Genomic DNA, 12,684 nt, shown 5'->3' with positions numbered 1-12,684 from the left:
TCAGCTGTGAATGGGCAGCTTATTGCAACTATAGCTTATTCCTAGCACCAGTTGAATCAGTTTCCTCAGTGCATCCTTGAGCTCCTTGTTCCTCATGCTGTAGATGAGGGGGTTCACTGCTGGAGGCACCACCGAGTACAGAACAGCCACCACCAGATCCAGAGCTGGGGAGGAGAGGGAGGGGGGCTTCAGGTAGGCAAACATGCCAGTGCTGACAAACAGGGAGACCACGGCCAGGTGCGGGAGGCACATGGAAAAGGCTTTGTGCCGGCCCTGCTCAGAGGGGATCCTCAGCACAACTGTGAAGATCTGCACGTAGGACACCACAATGAAAACAAAACACACAAAGCCTAAACAAAGACTAACCACAATAAGTCCAAGTTCCCTGAGGTAGGAGTCTGAGCAGGAGAGCTTGAGGATCTGGGGAATTTCACAGAAGAACTGTTCCACTGTGTTGCCTTTGCAGAGTGGTATCGAAAATGTGTTCCCAGTGTGCAGCACAGCATTGAGAAAACCACTGCCCCAGGCAGCTGCTGCCATTTGGACACAAGCTCTGCTGCCCATGATGGTCCCATAGTGCAAGGGTTTGCAGATGGCAACATAGCGGTCATAGGCCATGACTGTGAGGAGAGAATACTCTGCTGAAAATAAGAAAAAGAAGAAAAAGACCTGGGCAGCACATCCTGAGTATGAAATGGCCCTTGTGTCCCACAGGGAATTGGCCATGGATTTGGGGACAGTGGTGGAGATGGAGCCAAGGTCGAGGAGGGAGAGGTTGAGGAGGAAGAAGTACATGGGGGTGTGGAGGCGGTGGTCGCAGGCTATGGCTGTGATGATGAGGCCGTTGCCCAGGAGGGCAGCCAGGTAGATGCCCAGGAAGAGAGCGAAGTGCAAGAGCTGCAGCTGCCGCGTGTCCGCAAATGCCAGGAGGAGGAACTCATTGAGGGAGCTGCTGTTGGCCATGTGGTCCCACTGGGCTTTGGGGATTGTCTAAGGAGGAAAAGACATTGGCAAGTTAGGGGAGACCTTCCAAGGAAAAAAAAAAAAAATCTAATTGAAAATACTACTTTGCCTCTCTCTTTCTTGGGAGGATCTCTGGGCAGGTACTTTGCTTGAGATCTGATTTGTGCTGGGTGATTGTGCTGTAAGGAGCAGAAGCCTCTGTCTGTGGGCTGCAGAGGAGTCAGTCCTGATGTACAGTAGTGGGAACATGGGAATGCAGGTAAACAGCTCTGACTCTCATAATTTCGGTCAAAAAAAAATCTATTTGTCATGTGGAGTAGCTTTTCAGTGTCTTCACTACCTTCTCTAAAGAATGAGGATTGAGAAACAGAGTTTTAGGGATTTTTTAAATGGGGTTTATTTTCTTTTAGATGCCCCTGTTACCCCTGAGGAGTGTTCCTCAAAGGTAGAAATTCTCAGCATTTCTACTATGAGTCTTTAAAAACAAAAAGATTCACTGCCACTTGGTGCAGAGTGAGGACAGCTGGTCTGTCTATTAGTCTTGTTCCCAGCTGTCCTGTGCTCCCACCTCTTTGAGCTGGGGGATGATCACACTCATATGTTGCTCTAAAAAGAAACTAGCCACATCTGAGAGCAGATGAGTCCAGTTTCAAAGAGCAGATCTCCAACCTTCTCTGCTTTTCTCAGAGCACCAGAGGGAGGTCTCTACACTCCCCTTCTAGCCAAGGACACACAGGGCTCTTTTCAGATGCCCATATACAGCCTCCCACCACAACCTCCATATACTCAGCATCTCTGCACCCTCTTCTTTTCTCTCTCAGACATCACAGAGATGCTGTGAGACAGCTGTGCCTTTCTAGAGGGCAGCTCACAGCCTGGCAGGACCCAACAGGGAAACAGTCAAAGGACCATTAGGAGTGACGATGGGCTCTCCTTAAGGGAGAGTCAGCTCAATGCCCAACCCCACAGACTGCATTTCCTGGAGCTGCACAGGCTAGAAAGGGGCTGCGGACACTCTGCTCCAGTGCAGACCCCTCTCTTGCACAACTCGCAGGGCGGGTGTCTCAACTGCAGCTGAAAAACCCCAACCCCAGGGAGCCCAAGAGAAGAACAGGAGCAGCATGGAGAGGAGGGGAAACAAGGAACAACACCATGATCCTGCTGCCAAGGGAGACAAGGAGAGAGACAGACAGGCACTCGGGAAAGCCTTCACCTCACCCATCCGGGCATGCTGCCTCCCAGACGGTGACATCGCAGGGCAGTCACTCTCAGCCCCTTTGTTGGGCAGCAGTAAACTTGCACGTGGCAGGAGGGAAGCCCCTCTCCTCTGCCAGAGGTCTGGCTGCAGAGGAGGCGGCTCATGCCCTGCACCCCATGGCTGTCAAGGCAGAGGCTCTGCTGGGTGGGAGAGGAGACATGAGAGGCTTGCTCAGAAGTAGTCGTCTGCATTGCAGGGACTGACCAAGACTTGCCCAAATCCATCCTGCCATAATGATTGTTAGCAGTTCCCTCTCCTTCCCTGCCCATCTCTGCTGCCTGGCACTGTCCTTGCCGGCAGCTCTTTCTCTGTCCCAACATCTTTTCCCTGCCAGTGCTCCCAGACCCCATCCCACCCTCTGTGTGCTCAGTTCTGCCCTACAGAAACTGCCCAGGACAGGGCACTGGGCACAGGTATCTCTGTTCTCACAGGTCCTAAGGAGCAGGTCAGAAAACCTCTTAAAAGGCAATAAAGGTGCTGCCAGTGCTGTCTGTCGGCTGAGGTGGGATTGAAGGGGTTTGGTGGAGTTTCTCACAGACCTAGTGATCTCTGAGAGTGAAGGTTTGGGAGTCCATGTTCCTTGCCAAACCAGAAGGCTCTTTCCTTTTTTCTCCCTGCCAAAATTAGGATGTATTTTTTCTAGTTTTAGTAGTACTAACGAGCTTTTACTAAAAGGAAAGCTCCTTCCCTTTCCATCAGCCTTTTTTTGACCTTCCTCTGAAAAGACCCTTTGGACATAACCTGTGCATGAGCTCACACTGCTGGCACCTCTGATCCATGCAGCACCTTCTCAACAGGAGAATGAACCTGTCCTGCCACAGGTCACTGAATTCATGCATGAATCTGTCAGTTATAGGATGGACTGGTGTCCCGATCCAATATCGGGAGGGTTTCGTTACGATCCCAAGGACGAGATTAAGACGCTAAAACCGGTCAAATATCGTACAACCTTTTACCTTTATTTTCCACGAATTGGGGAGAAAAGGCGTGTGTGGGGGGGGGAAGGCGAAGGGGAGGCGAAGGGAAAAAGGGAACAAGGGTAAGGGGAAAAGATAGAGAAAAGTTGGAAAAGGAGAGAGGAAGCTAGCTACCACCACTCCAAGGCCGATGATGTTCCGCTGACGCCGCTCGAATCACAGCTCAAGCTGGGTGCCTCCGACGAGGGACGAGGAGCGAGGGCCGAGAGAGGGAGTGAGAAGGAGATGGGGGGGGGGGCCGAACAAAGAAATCCCTCGGTAATTATAGCTTTTTCAAATTAAGTTTTCCCACCCCTCACGTGGTAGTTCAGACCAATAGTAATATTTGGGTCTGGGGTCTCCTGCTCCTTATTGGGTCTCATCACTGTCCCTAGGTAGGCCGTTTACTGTTGCCGTTTCTGCTGACAGGTGTGTCTCCATTCTTAGGTCCAGCCATTAGCTCTCAAGGTCCTGACAAAGAAGGTGATAACTTCAGCAATTAGCACTGTTTCAGCAGTGCACAGGAATGCAAATTGCTGGTAACGCCCTTATCATTCCCGCCTGCAGCAGCTCTGGGCCCTTTCTCACTGTACTAGGGAGTGCGGCCTAAGGCTTCAGCAAATTTAGCCACTCATGCCAAGCAGGTTTTATAGAAGTTGTTCTAAAAACGGACAATAATTTACAGTCCAGATCCCAAAGTCTCTGCCCGATTGCGGTCTCGTTCAGTGCAGGCTCGGTGTGTCCCGGGTGGTCGCAGGGAGACCTTTTCAGGGGTCGCAGCAGCTCAGTCGTTGTGGCCTGCCTGCACCCCATGCACCAAGAAATGTTTAAGGCAAAAAATTCATTCATCAGTCCGCCACACACCCCAAAACCTGGGCAAGGGGAATCCCACCTCCTGTGAGTCTGTGGAGTGCACAAGAGGGAACTGAATCCTACTACATCCCAGGAGCTTCCAGATCAGTATTTAATGCCTAGCTTGACACCTCGAAACCAATTGCTAAGGCATGAATAAATGAACTCCCTTCTTGTTCCTGCCTAGGTGTCCTGTCTTCTTATGGGATGGGAGCAGGCCCTTCCAGAGTGGGACATTTCCACCTCTCCCAGATAACCATCTTCTGATGAGACAAACTGAAACACTGAACTCAGTCTCTCTCCCCTGTTTAGGGAGGGACAATCGGTGATTATTTTAGGCTACTTCAACGGGCATTTTCCAGGGGTGACCACATGGTCTTTGAGGAGATGTCAGCCCTGGAGCCCCGGGAACTTCCTGAAGGTGCACAGGGCACAGAGAAAGTCATGTCTTTGCTGGGCCTGGCTCCTGGGACTGCAGGAGCCCATGGCAACCTGGCAGGCACTGCAGAGAGACAGCTCTGTCCTGGTGCAGCTCCTCTTAAAGGAGCAGCAAGACTGAGGGCACTGCCTGCAGGCACCAGGATGAGAGGAGCGGCTCAGAAGCTAAAGACAGTCAGGAATGGGAGGACGACTGAGAGCTCACTGTGAGGAGAAATCTTCACCACCCTTGACACAGTAAGTCTCTGGCTGCAGGGCAATGCTGCTGTGGTTCCCGGAGGGTTCTTCTGCAGCTGGCACCTTCCACAGCTGATATGTTCTGTCAGGGTGGCTCTGCCACCTTCTCCTGTTTGGAGCAGGTGGAGCTTTTGAGCAGGGATTCCCAGCCACACCATCACAGGGACAGGGCATCACTGCTACCTTCTCCCAGGGACAGTGCAGGGGTGTGAAGCCAGAGAGTGCACCCATGTCTGCCCAGGGCTGCAATTCAGAGCAGTATCCCTGAGCTCCAGGGTGCTGTGTGCCCGGGGCAGGGACTCTGCCGCCTGTGAGGGTCAGCACTCAGCCTGCCCGAGGAACTCCCCACAGCACTGTGGGGAGAAGCTGTGGGTGGAAGGAGTGACCCCTGGCAGGGCAGGTTCATTCTCCTATTGAGAGAGTGCTGTGTGGATCGGGGCTGCACTCAGGTTCAGCTCACCCCCAGGATTTTTCCAAGGGACCTTTTCAAGAGGAATGTCAAGGCGAGGGTTACCTTAAAGATAAGGAGCTTTCCTAAGTCTCTGCTTTCACCTTCCTACTGTTTGCAGGTGGGGGGGGGCGGGATGTGTGTGGAAAAGGAGCTGTCAGGTTTGGACAAGAGACTGACACTCCTAGACCTTTACTGTGAGAGATCAAGAGGTCTGCGATGAACCTCAGTAAGCTCTTTCCCCACTCTGGGTGGGATCTGTGAGCACTGACAGGGAATAGACATGGGATAGAGAAACAGCTCCCAGGAGGAAAAGGCAGTGAAGATACAACCAGTGAATGAGAAGAAACTAGAAACAGAAATGCTGTGCAGGGGGTAATTTGGAGAACTCCCTCAATGCAGACAGCTTCCTCTAAGCAATCCCCGCATGTCTCCTCTCCCACCCAGCAGAGCCTTTGCCCTCAAGGCCATGGGGTGCAGGCCATGAGCCCCCTCCTCGGCAGCCTGAGCTCCAGCTCCAAAGGAGCATCCCTCCTGCAACATGCTCATTTCCCACTGCACAGCAAAGGTGCTGAGAGTGACTGTCCTGAGATGTTGCTGTCTGGGAGGTGGTGTGCACAGCTGGGTGCAGTGAAGGCTTTCCTGTGTGCCCGCCTGCCTCTCCCTCCTTGCTTTCCCTTTAGGAGGAGAGTCACAGTATTCCTCTTTGTTTCCTCACCTCACCTCTCTGTGCTGGTCTGGTTCTTGCTCTTGTAGTCTTTGTGGTTAAGGCAGTAGCTTCCCACTCCCACTACATGGCCTGAAGAAACAGTGAAGATGGTAAACTTAATGTGAGGGCAGGGTTCATCTCACTGGGACAGAGACATCTAGAAGGTCAGGTCACCCCCTGTCTTCACTGTTTCTTTCCTTTGCTGGAGTGGGAGCTAATGTGACTGATTCCGATACAGACACTTCCATTCAAGAGGGCAAAGTTGGGGGAGATGGCTCTCTAACACGGATCTTCTCTTTCAGTGACAGCTGGCATAAGTGTTATATTCATCTCTCACAATGATAAAAAGAGAATATTCCACTGCATCACTGGACCAGATGCCCTAACTCAGCTCATGGCATCCATCTGCAGGTATCCTTACCAAATACACAGGATGGTCTACCACCTCCATTTACACACTCCGGCAGAGCAGCACTGACTACTCCGAAGCCCATGCTCTGCACAGCACACTCAGACAGCACAAAACAGAGGTCAGCTGAAAGGAGGTAAAGCAGAAAGGCAGTGTTGGGGGGAGACTTGGGGGAGTGGAATGGGATTTGCTTAGAGAAGCCTGTCTTAACTTGACCATGCCTTTTCCTCATGGGACAGTTCCCCAAACTGAGATGGAGCACATGTCCAACAGCAGCTCCTTCAATGAGTTCCTCCTCCTGGCATTCGCCGACACATGGGAGCTGCAGCTCTTGCACTTCTCCCTCTTCTTGGGCATCTACCTGGCTGCCCTCCTGGGCAACGGCCTCATCATCACAGCCGTAGCCTGTGACCACCACCTCCACACCCCCATGTACTTCTTCCTCCTCAACCTCTCCCTCCTCGACCTCGGCTCCATCTCCACCACTGTCCCCAAGTCCATGGCCAATTCCCTGTGGGACATCAGGGCCATTTCCTACTCAGGATGTGCTGCCCAGGTCTTTTTCCTTGTCTTTTTCATGTTGGCTGAGTATTGTCTTCTCACTGTCATGGCCTATGACCGCTTTGTTGCCATCTGCAGACCCCTGCACTATGGGACCCTCATGGGCAGCAGAGCTTGTGTCAAAATGGCAGCAGCTGCCTGGGGCAGTGGTTTTCTCTATGCTCTCCTGCACACTGCTAACACATTTTCAATACCACTCTGCCAAGGCAATGCTCTGGGCCAGCTCTTCTGCGAAATTCCCCAGATCCTCAAGCTCTCCTGCTCTGATTCCTACCTCGGGGAAGTTGGAGTTCTTGTGCTTGGTACTTTTTTAGGTTTGGGGTGTTTTGTTTTCATTGTGGTGTCCTACGTGCAGATCTTCACCGTTGTGCTGAGGATCCCCTCTGAGCAGGGCCGGCACAAAGCCTTTTCCATGTGCCTCCCACACCTGGCCGTGGTCTCCCTGTTTGTCAGCACTGGCATCTTTGCCTACCTGAAGCCCCCCTCCCTCTCCTCCCCAGCTCTGGATCTGGTGGTGGCTGTTCTGTACCCGGTGGTGCCTCCAGCAGTGAACCCCCTCATCTACAGCATGAGGAACAAGGAGCTCAAGGAGGCACTGAGGAAACTGATTCAACTGGTACCAGTTCAGCAGCAATAAGCTGCCAATCCCTCTTCACAAGTGCTTTCTAATTCATCTCAGACAACTCATGTGCTTTGGGCATTGTATCTGTGATAATCACGCTTGTACAGAAGTGTTTGAATACATCTCATTTCTCCAAAGGCGCAAACCCAGTCTGTCTGACCCAGAGGCCTTCTATAAATGTGTCTATCACTGTGTCAGAGCTGGCCTGTCTTTAATAAAAGGGGATTTCCTCAGTGCTGTGCTTGAAGGTTGGGCTCTTCTTCCAAAGCTGGAGCCAAGAATTCTCTTAAGGAATTTCCCCCTGGAAGGGCCTGTTACTTTTCCAGGGCTCTCCATGGACTCAAGGCAATGAGCTCATGGGGTGCTGTGTTAGGGAAGGAGGGCTGCATTCAGCTCTCACTTGTGCGTGCCCAGTGCTCCTGGAGGTGCTGAATGGTCAAGCAGTGTCTGCCTGGGACTGTCTGCCCTGTGACAATGCTGGTGACAGATGCCCACAGTGGGGACCCTGCAGGCAGAGGGAAGGGAGCCTGGAGAGTGGTTCATGTCACCTTCAGTGAGACACTGTGGGCTGGATCTCAGGACACACCTGAACACAGCGTGAGCCATTTGAAATGCCCTGTGATTGCTCAGAGCATCATCCACGGCCACAGACCCCTTGGTAGGGGGTTGTCAGGTGCAATGATCCCCGTCCAGCTGGGTCTGCTTCTCACCCCAACCACCACGGCCAGTGCAGAGTCACCCCATGGCCCTGGGGCACCACAGCCCGCTCGCTCTGCAGAGCAGCATCGCCAGCTCGGGGCCCTGCGGGGAGCACAGGGGAGGCTCCAGGAGTGGCCAGGCAGGCCAGCACTGATGCACTCCCTGGGGTGAGGACACACACCGGTGGGTTTGTGGGGCAGAGCCAGGTCTCGTGGAGGGGAAGCAAGACATGCCGGGTGCAGGAGAGTGGAGGCCATTTGCAGCCCTGGCTGCACAGCCCAGCTGTATGGGCGAGTCTTGCTGTGCGGCCAGCTCGTTCCTGCTGGGCTCAGTGCCGGTATGGAGGGGAAGAGCCAGGCCTAGGCAGCCTCTCTGCTGGCCCAGACCCCAGCAGGCCCTGGGCACGGCTGTGTGCTAACCCCTGCGTGGGACATGGCCAGGGCTGGGCAAGGTGCAGGAACTGTGCACTGAAGGCTGTCGCAGGGACTGTGCCAGGGGATGTTGGCCTGGCCCACGAGCTCTTGTTCTTGCTCCAGCTGTGCTGGAGCAGAGGCCGAGGACCACGAGGTCCCTCAGGCAAAGCTGTGCTCCTTGGGGAGCTGCCCTGAGCACCACAACAGGCAGAGCTGTCAAGATTTGTCACAGGAAAACATGTTACCAAAGACCTCATGTATACAAAGACTTTGATTGGAAGTGGTGACATGCTGGCATAGATAGCAGGTGGCAATATAATGGTGAAAGGAGGTTGCCACAAAGAAAGCAAACCCTGCAGTGCCCAAGGCCAGGGAGAAACAGAGCTGGGCTGTGCAGGAATGGCAGGAGAGGGGTTTGCTGCCTGAGCTGCCTCTGCAGCACCTTAGGGCCTGTGGCAGACTTGAACCAATCTGCAGGTAGAACAGGGTGTGACTGAAGAAGCCCCTGGGCCTGGGCAGCTTGTGATCCAGCCACCCTAATGACACCGTGAGCCCAGTCCCTGTTCTTATCATATTGAGGAGTGAGAAGACATTCAGGGGGAGGAGAGCTAGAAGGGTTGGAGAGGGTAGAGACTAGAGCAGAGACCTTGCTGTGATGTGCCTCTCCCATTTATGAAGTGCACTTGGATGCAGACAGTGCAGATTTTGCCTAAAGACAGTGATGGGATTCATTTGTTTGGGCACAGGCAGGAAACCTGAGATGCCCTGGGACACTGGCCCGGCAACCACTCTGAAGGGGCTTGCTTTTCCTGTAGGTCCCATGCTGTATCTGCTAGGGACACGTGGTTGTCCTGGACATCCCAGGCATCTGAAATGGCCCCACGGGCCTATTTCTGTGTCATTAAATCAAATGTCTGCCCTGAACCACAATAGCTGTTTTTAACATTGGGATCTTCAGATGTCTCAGCTTCCTAGTGAGATGAGCCGTGGTTGTAGTAGGCATCCAGGGTCATTTGAGATGACCAAGAAGATTCCTCATCTGGCCCCCACCTGATGCTCCAGAAGGATGTGGGTCTCCTAGTTGCTCCATCAGAGCAAGCAGACATTGGCACATGCCTGGGACCACCTCTGCCTCTTCAGCTGTCCCCAGGTGTTTGTGTGTGAGCAACTGACTCCCACCCTCCATCTCCAGTGATTCCAATGGGAGCATAGACAAGGAGCTCCCATGCAGACACCTCTGTTGTGCTCACTTTGGCTTGGTAAGGGGAATCTCACCTCCAGTATGTTTGTGGGGTTCACAGGAGGGATCTGAATCCCACTGCATCCCAGAGGCTTCTAAACTGGCATGAGATACCCAGAGAGACTCATCTGCAACAACACCTGAACCATGTGTCCATGAGCTCCCTTCTTGTCCCTTTTCTAGGTGTCCTGCCTAGTTAAGAGACAGGAATAGGGTCTTGCAGAGTGGGACATTTCCACCTATCATAGATAGTCATCCTCTGATGAAATAAACTGCAGTGTTGGAATCTGTTTTTCTCCACTCTTTACCAAAGGAGAATAAGTGATTATTTTAGTCTACCTGAGTGAACATTTCCCAGGAGGAGGGAGCACAAGGGACAGAGAAATTGAGGACATCAGCTGGGCCTCTGCTTTTGAGCGAAGCCAGGCTCCTGGGATGGAGGGAGCTCATGGCAACCTGGCAGCACTGCCCAGACACAGCTGTGTGCAGGAGCAGCTCCTCTGCAAAGAGCAGCAGGGCTGCGGGCACTGCCTGCTGCTGCTGACATGAGATGAGAGAAGGCAGCGAGAAGTGGAAGGCAGTGTGGAGTGGGAGGACAGAGGAGAGCTCCTTGTGGGAGAAATCTTCACAGCCCCTGACACGGTAGGCGTCTGGCTTCAGGGCAATGCTACTGAGGTTCCTGGAGGGATTTTCTGAACCCAGTTGTGGCGGACTGATGAATGAATTTTTTGCCTTAAACATTTCTTGGTGCATGGGGTGCAGGCAGGCCACAACGACTGAGCTGCTGCGACCCCTGAAAAGGTCTCCCTGCGACCACCCGGGACACACCAAGCCTGCACTGAACGAGACCGCAATTGGGCAGAGACTTTGGGATCTGGACTGTAAATTATTGTCCGTTTTTAGAACAACTTCTATAAAACCTGCTTGGCATGAGTGGCTAAATTTGCTGAAGCCTTAGGCCGCACTCCCTAGTACAGTGAGAAAGGGCCCAGAGCTGCTGCAGGCGGGAATGATAAGGGAGTTACTAGCAATTTGCATTCCTGTGCACTGCTGAAACAGTGCTAATTGCTGAAGTTATCATCTTCTTTGTCAGGACCTTGAGAGCTAATGGCTGGACCTAAGAATGGAGACACACCTGTCAGCAGAAACGGCAACAGTAAACGGCCTACCTAGGGACAGTGATGAGACCCAATAAGGAGCAGGAGACCCCAGACCCAAATATTACTATTGGTCTGAACTACCACGTGAGGGGTGGGAAAACTTAATTTGAAAAAGCTATAATTGCCGAGGGATTTCTTTGTTCCCCGCCCCCCCCCCCATCTCCTTCTCACTCCCTCTCTCGGCCCTCGCTCCTCGTCCCTCGTCGGAGGCACCCAGCTTGAGCTGTGATTCGAGCGGCGTCAGCGGAACATCATCGGCCTTGGAGTGGTGGTAGCTAGCTTCCTCTCTCCTTTTCCAACTTTTCTTTATCTTTTCCCCTTACCCTTGTTCCCTTTTTTCCCTTCGCCTCCCCTTCGCCTTCCCCCCCCCCCCCACACACACACGCCTTTTCTCCCCAATTCGTGGAAAATAAAGGTAAAAGGTTGTACGATATTTGACCGGTTTTAGCGTCTTAATCTCGTCCTTGGGATCGTAACGAAACCCTCCCGATATTGGATCGGGACAGGGTGCATGGTGTGACTGTCTGCTTCTTTTCTAAGCTCCCATTGTAATCAGTGGAGATGGAGTGTGGGAGTCAGTTGTTCATATGCAAACAGCTTCTGACATTTGAAATGCCAGAGGTGGTCCAAGACATGTACCAGTGTCTCCTTGCTCTGATGTAACAGCTCTGAAACCCACATCTTTCTGGGGCATCAGCTGCCAGGTGGAGAATCTCCTTGGCCATTTGAAATGACACCAGCTACCTACTACTGCAAGAGCTCCGCTCACCCTGAAGCTGAGACCTGTGCAGATCCTGATGTTGCAAACAGCTGATGTAATTCAGTGCAGACACTTGGTTTAATGCAATGACAACAGGCCTGCAGGGCCATGTCACCTGCACGGGGTGCCCAGCACAACCACCATGTTTCTAGCAGATACAGCTCAGGACCTACAGGAAAATCATGCCACTCTGGAGTGGTAGCTGGACAAACACCCCAGGGCATCTCGAGTCTCCTACCTCTTCCCAAGCAAGGGATTCCCACCACTGCCTTTAGGCAAAGTCTATCGCATCTACATCCAAGCGTGCTGCACATTGCACCACGGTCTCCACACATACTTCTACACTCTCAAATCCATCTAGTTCTCCTCTCCCTAAAGCTTTTCTCACCCCCCAGTTATGTGAACCGGGACCATACTAATGACGCAGCTACAGTGTGGCTAGATTGCAGGCTGTTCAGGCCCAAGGACCTTCTCAGAGGCACCTTGTCCTTCCTGGACATCTGGTAACTTCTATTATAGGCCCCAAGGTGCTGCAGAGTCGTCTTGGGCACAAAACACTTTTGCTGCCACAGCTGCATGGCCCAGCTCTGTTTCTCCCTGGCCTTGGCTACTGCAGGGTTTGCTCTCTTAGTGGGTGCCTCATATCATCATTATATCACCATATATCGCCTACATCAGCAGGTCTCTGTTCTGAAGTGGGGCCATTGCATACATGGCGTCCTTGTCTCTGGGGAACAGGTTTTACAGCAACAACTCTGCACTCAGCCCTGCTGCCACAGCTGAGATTCTGCAGCCCAAATATACACAAAGGCACAAAGCCTGGGCCACAAAACAAGAGGAAGGGGAGATGCACAAGCTGTTGCAGAACTACAAAAGCAATCTTAAGCAACCTGAAGAAGTCTGTGGATCACAGACCCTGGTTCCTATGGGGAGACTTTAATCTCCCTGGCATTCCCTGG

General features: G+C 52.7%; 1 protein-coding gene across 1 annotated transcript; it reads right to left on the bottom strand.

The window, feature by feature from the left end:
- On the bottom strand, positions 1 to 963 carry LOC135325742 (olfactory receptor 14A16-like). The gene has a single exon (XM_064503744.1). It carries the CDS (start codon positions 961 to 963, stop codon positions 1 to 3), a length of 963 nt encoding a protein of 320 aa, XP_064359814.1.
- Positions 964 to 12,684: the final 11,721 nt, after the last annotated feature.

The sequence above is a fragment of the Dromaius novaehollandiae genome, unplaced genomic scaffold, assembly GCF_036370855.1.
Source record: "Dromaius novaehollandiae isolate bDroNov1 unplaced genomic scaffold, bDroNov1.hap1 HAP1_SCAFFOLD_56, whole genome shotgun sequence".
Taxonomy (NCBI): Eukaryota; Metazoa; Chordata; class Aves; order Casuariiformes; family Dromaiidae; genus Dromaius; species Dromaius novaehollandiae.
Note: the sequence above shows the minus strand (reverse complement) of the source record. Positions and strands in the feature narration are given on the sequence as shown.

What these genes read in the sequence shown, in the direction of transcription:
- LOC135325742 (XM_064503744.1), bottom strand. Translation starts at nt 963, where the DNA reads ATGGCCAACAGCAGCTCCCTCAATGAGTTCCTCCTCCTGGCATTTGCG.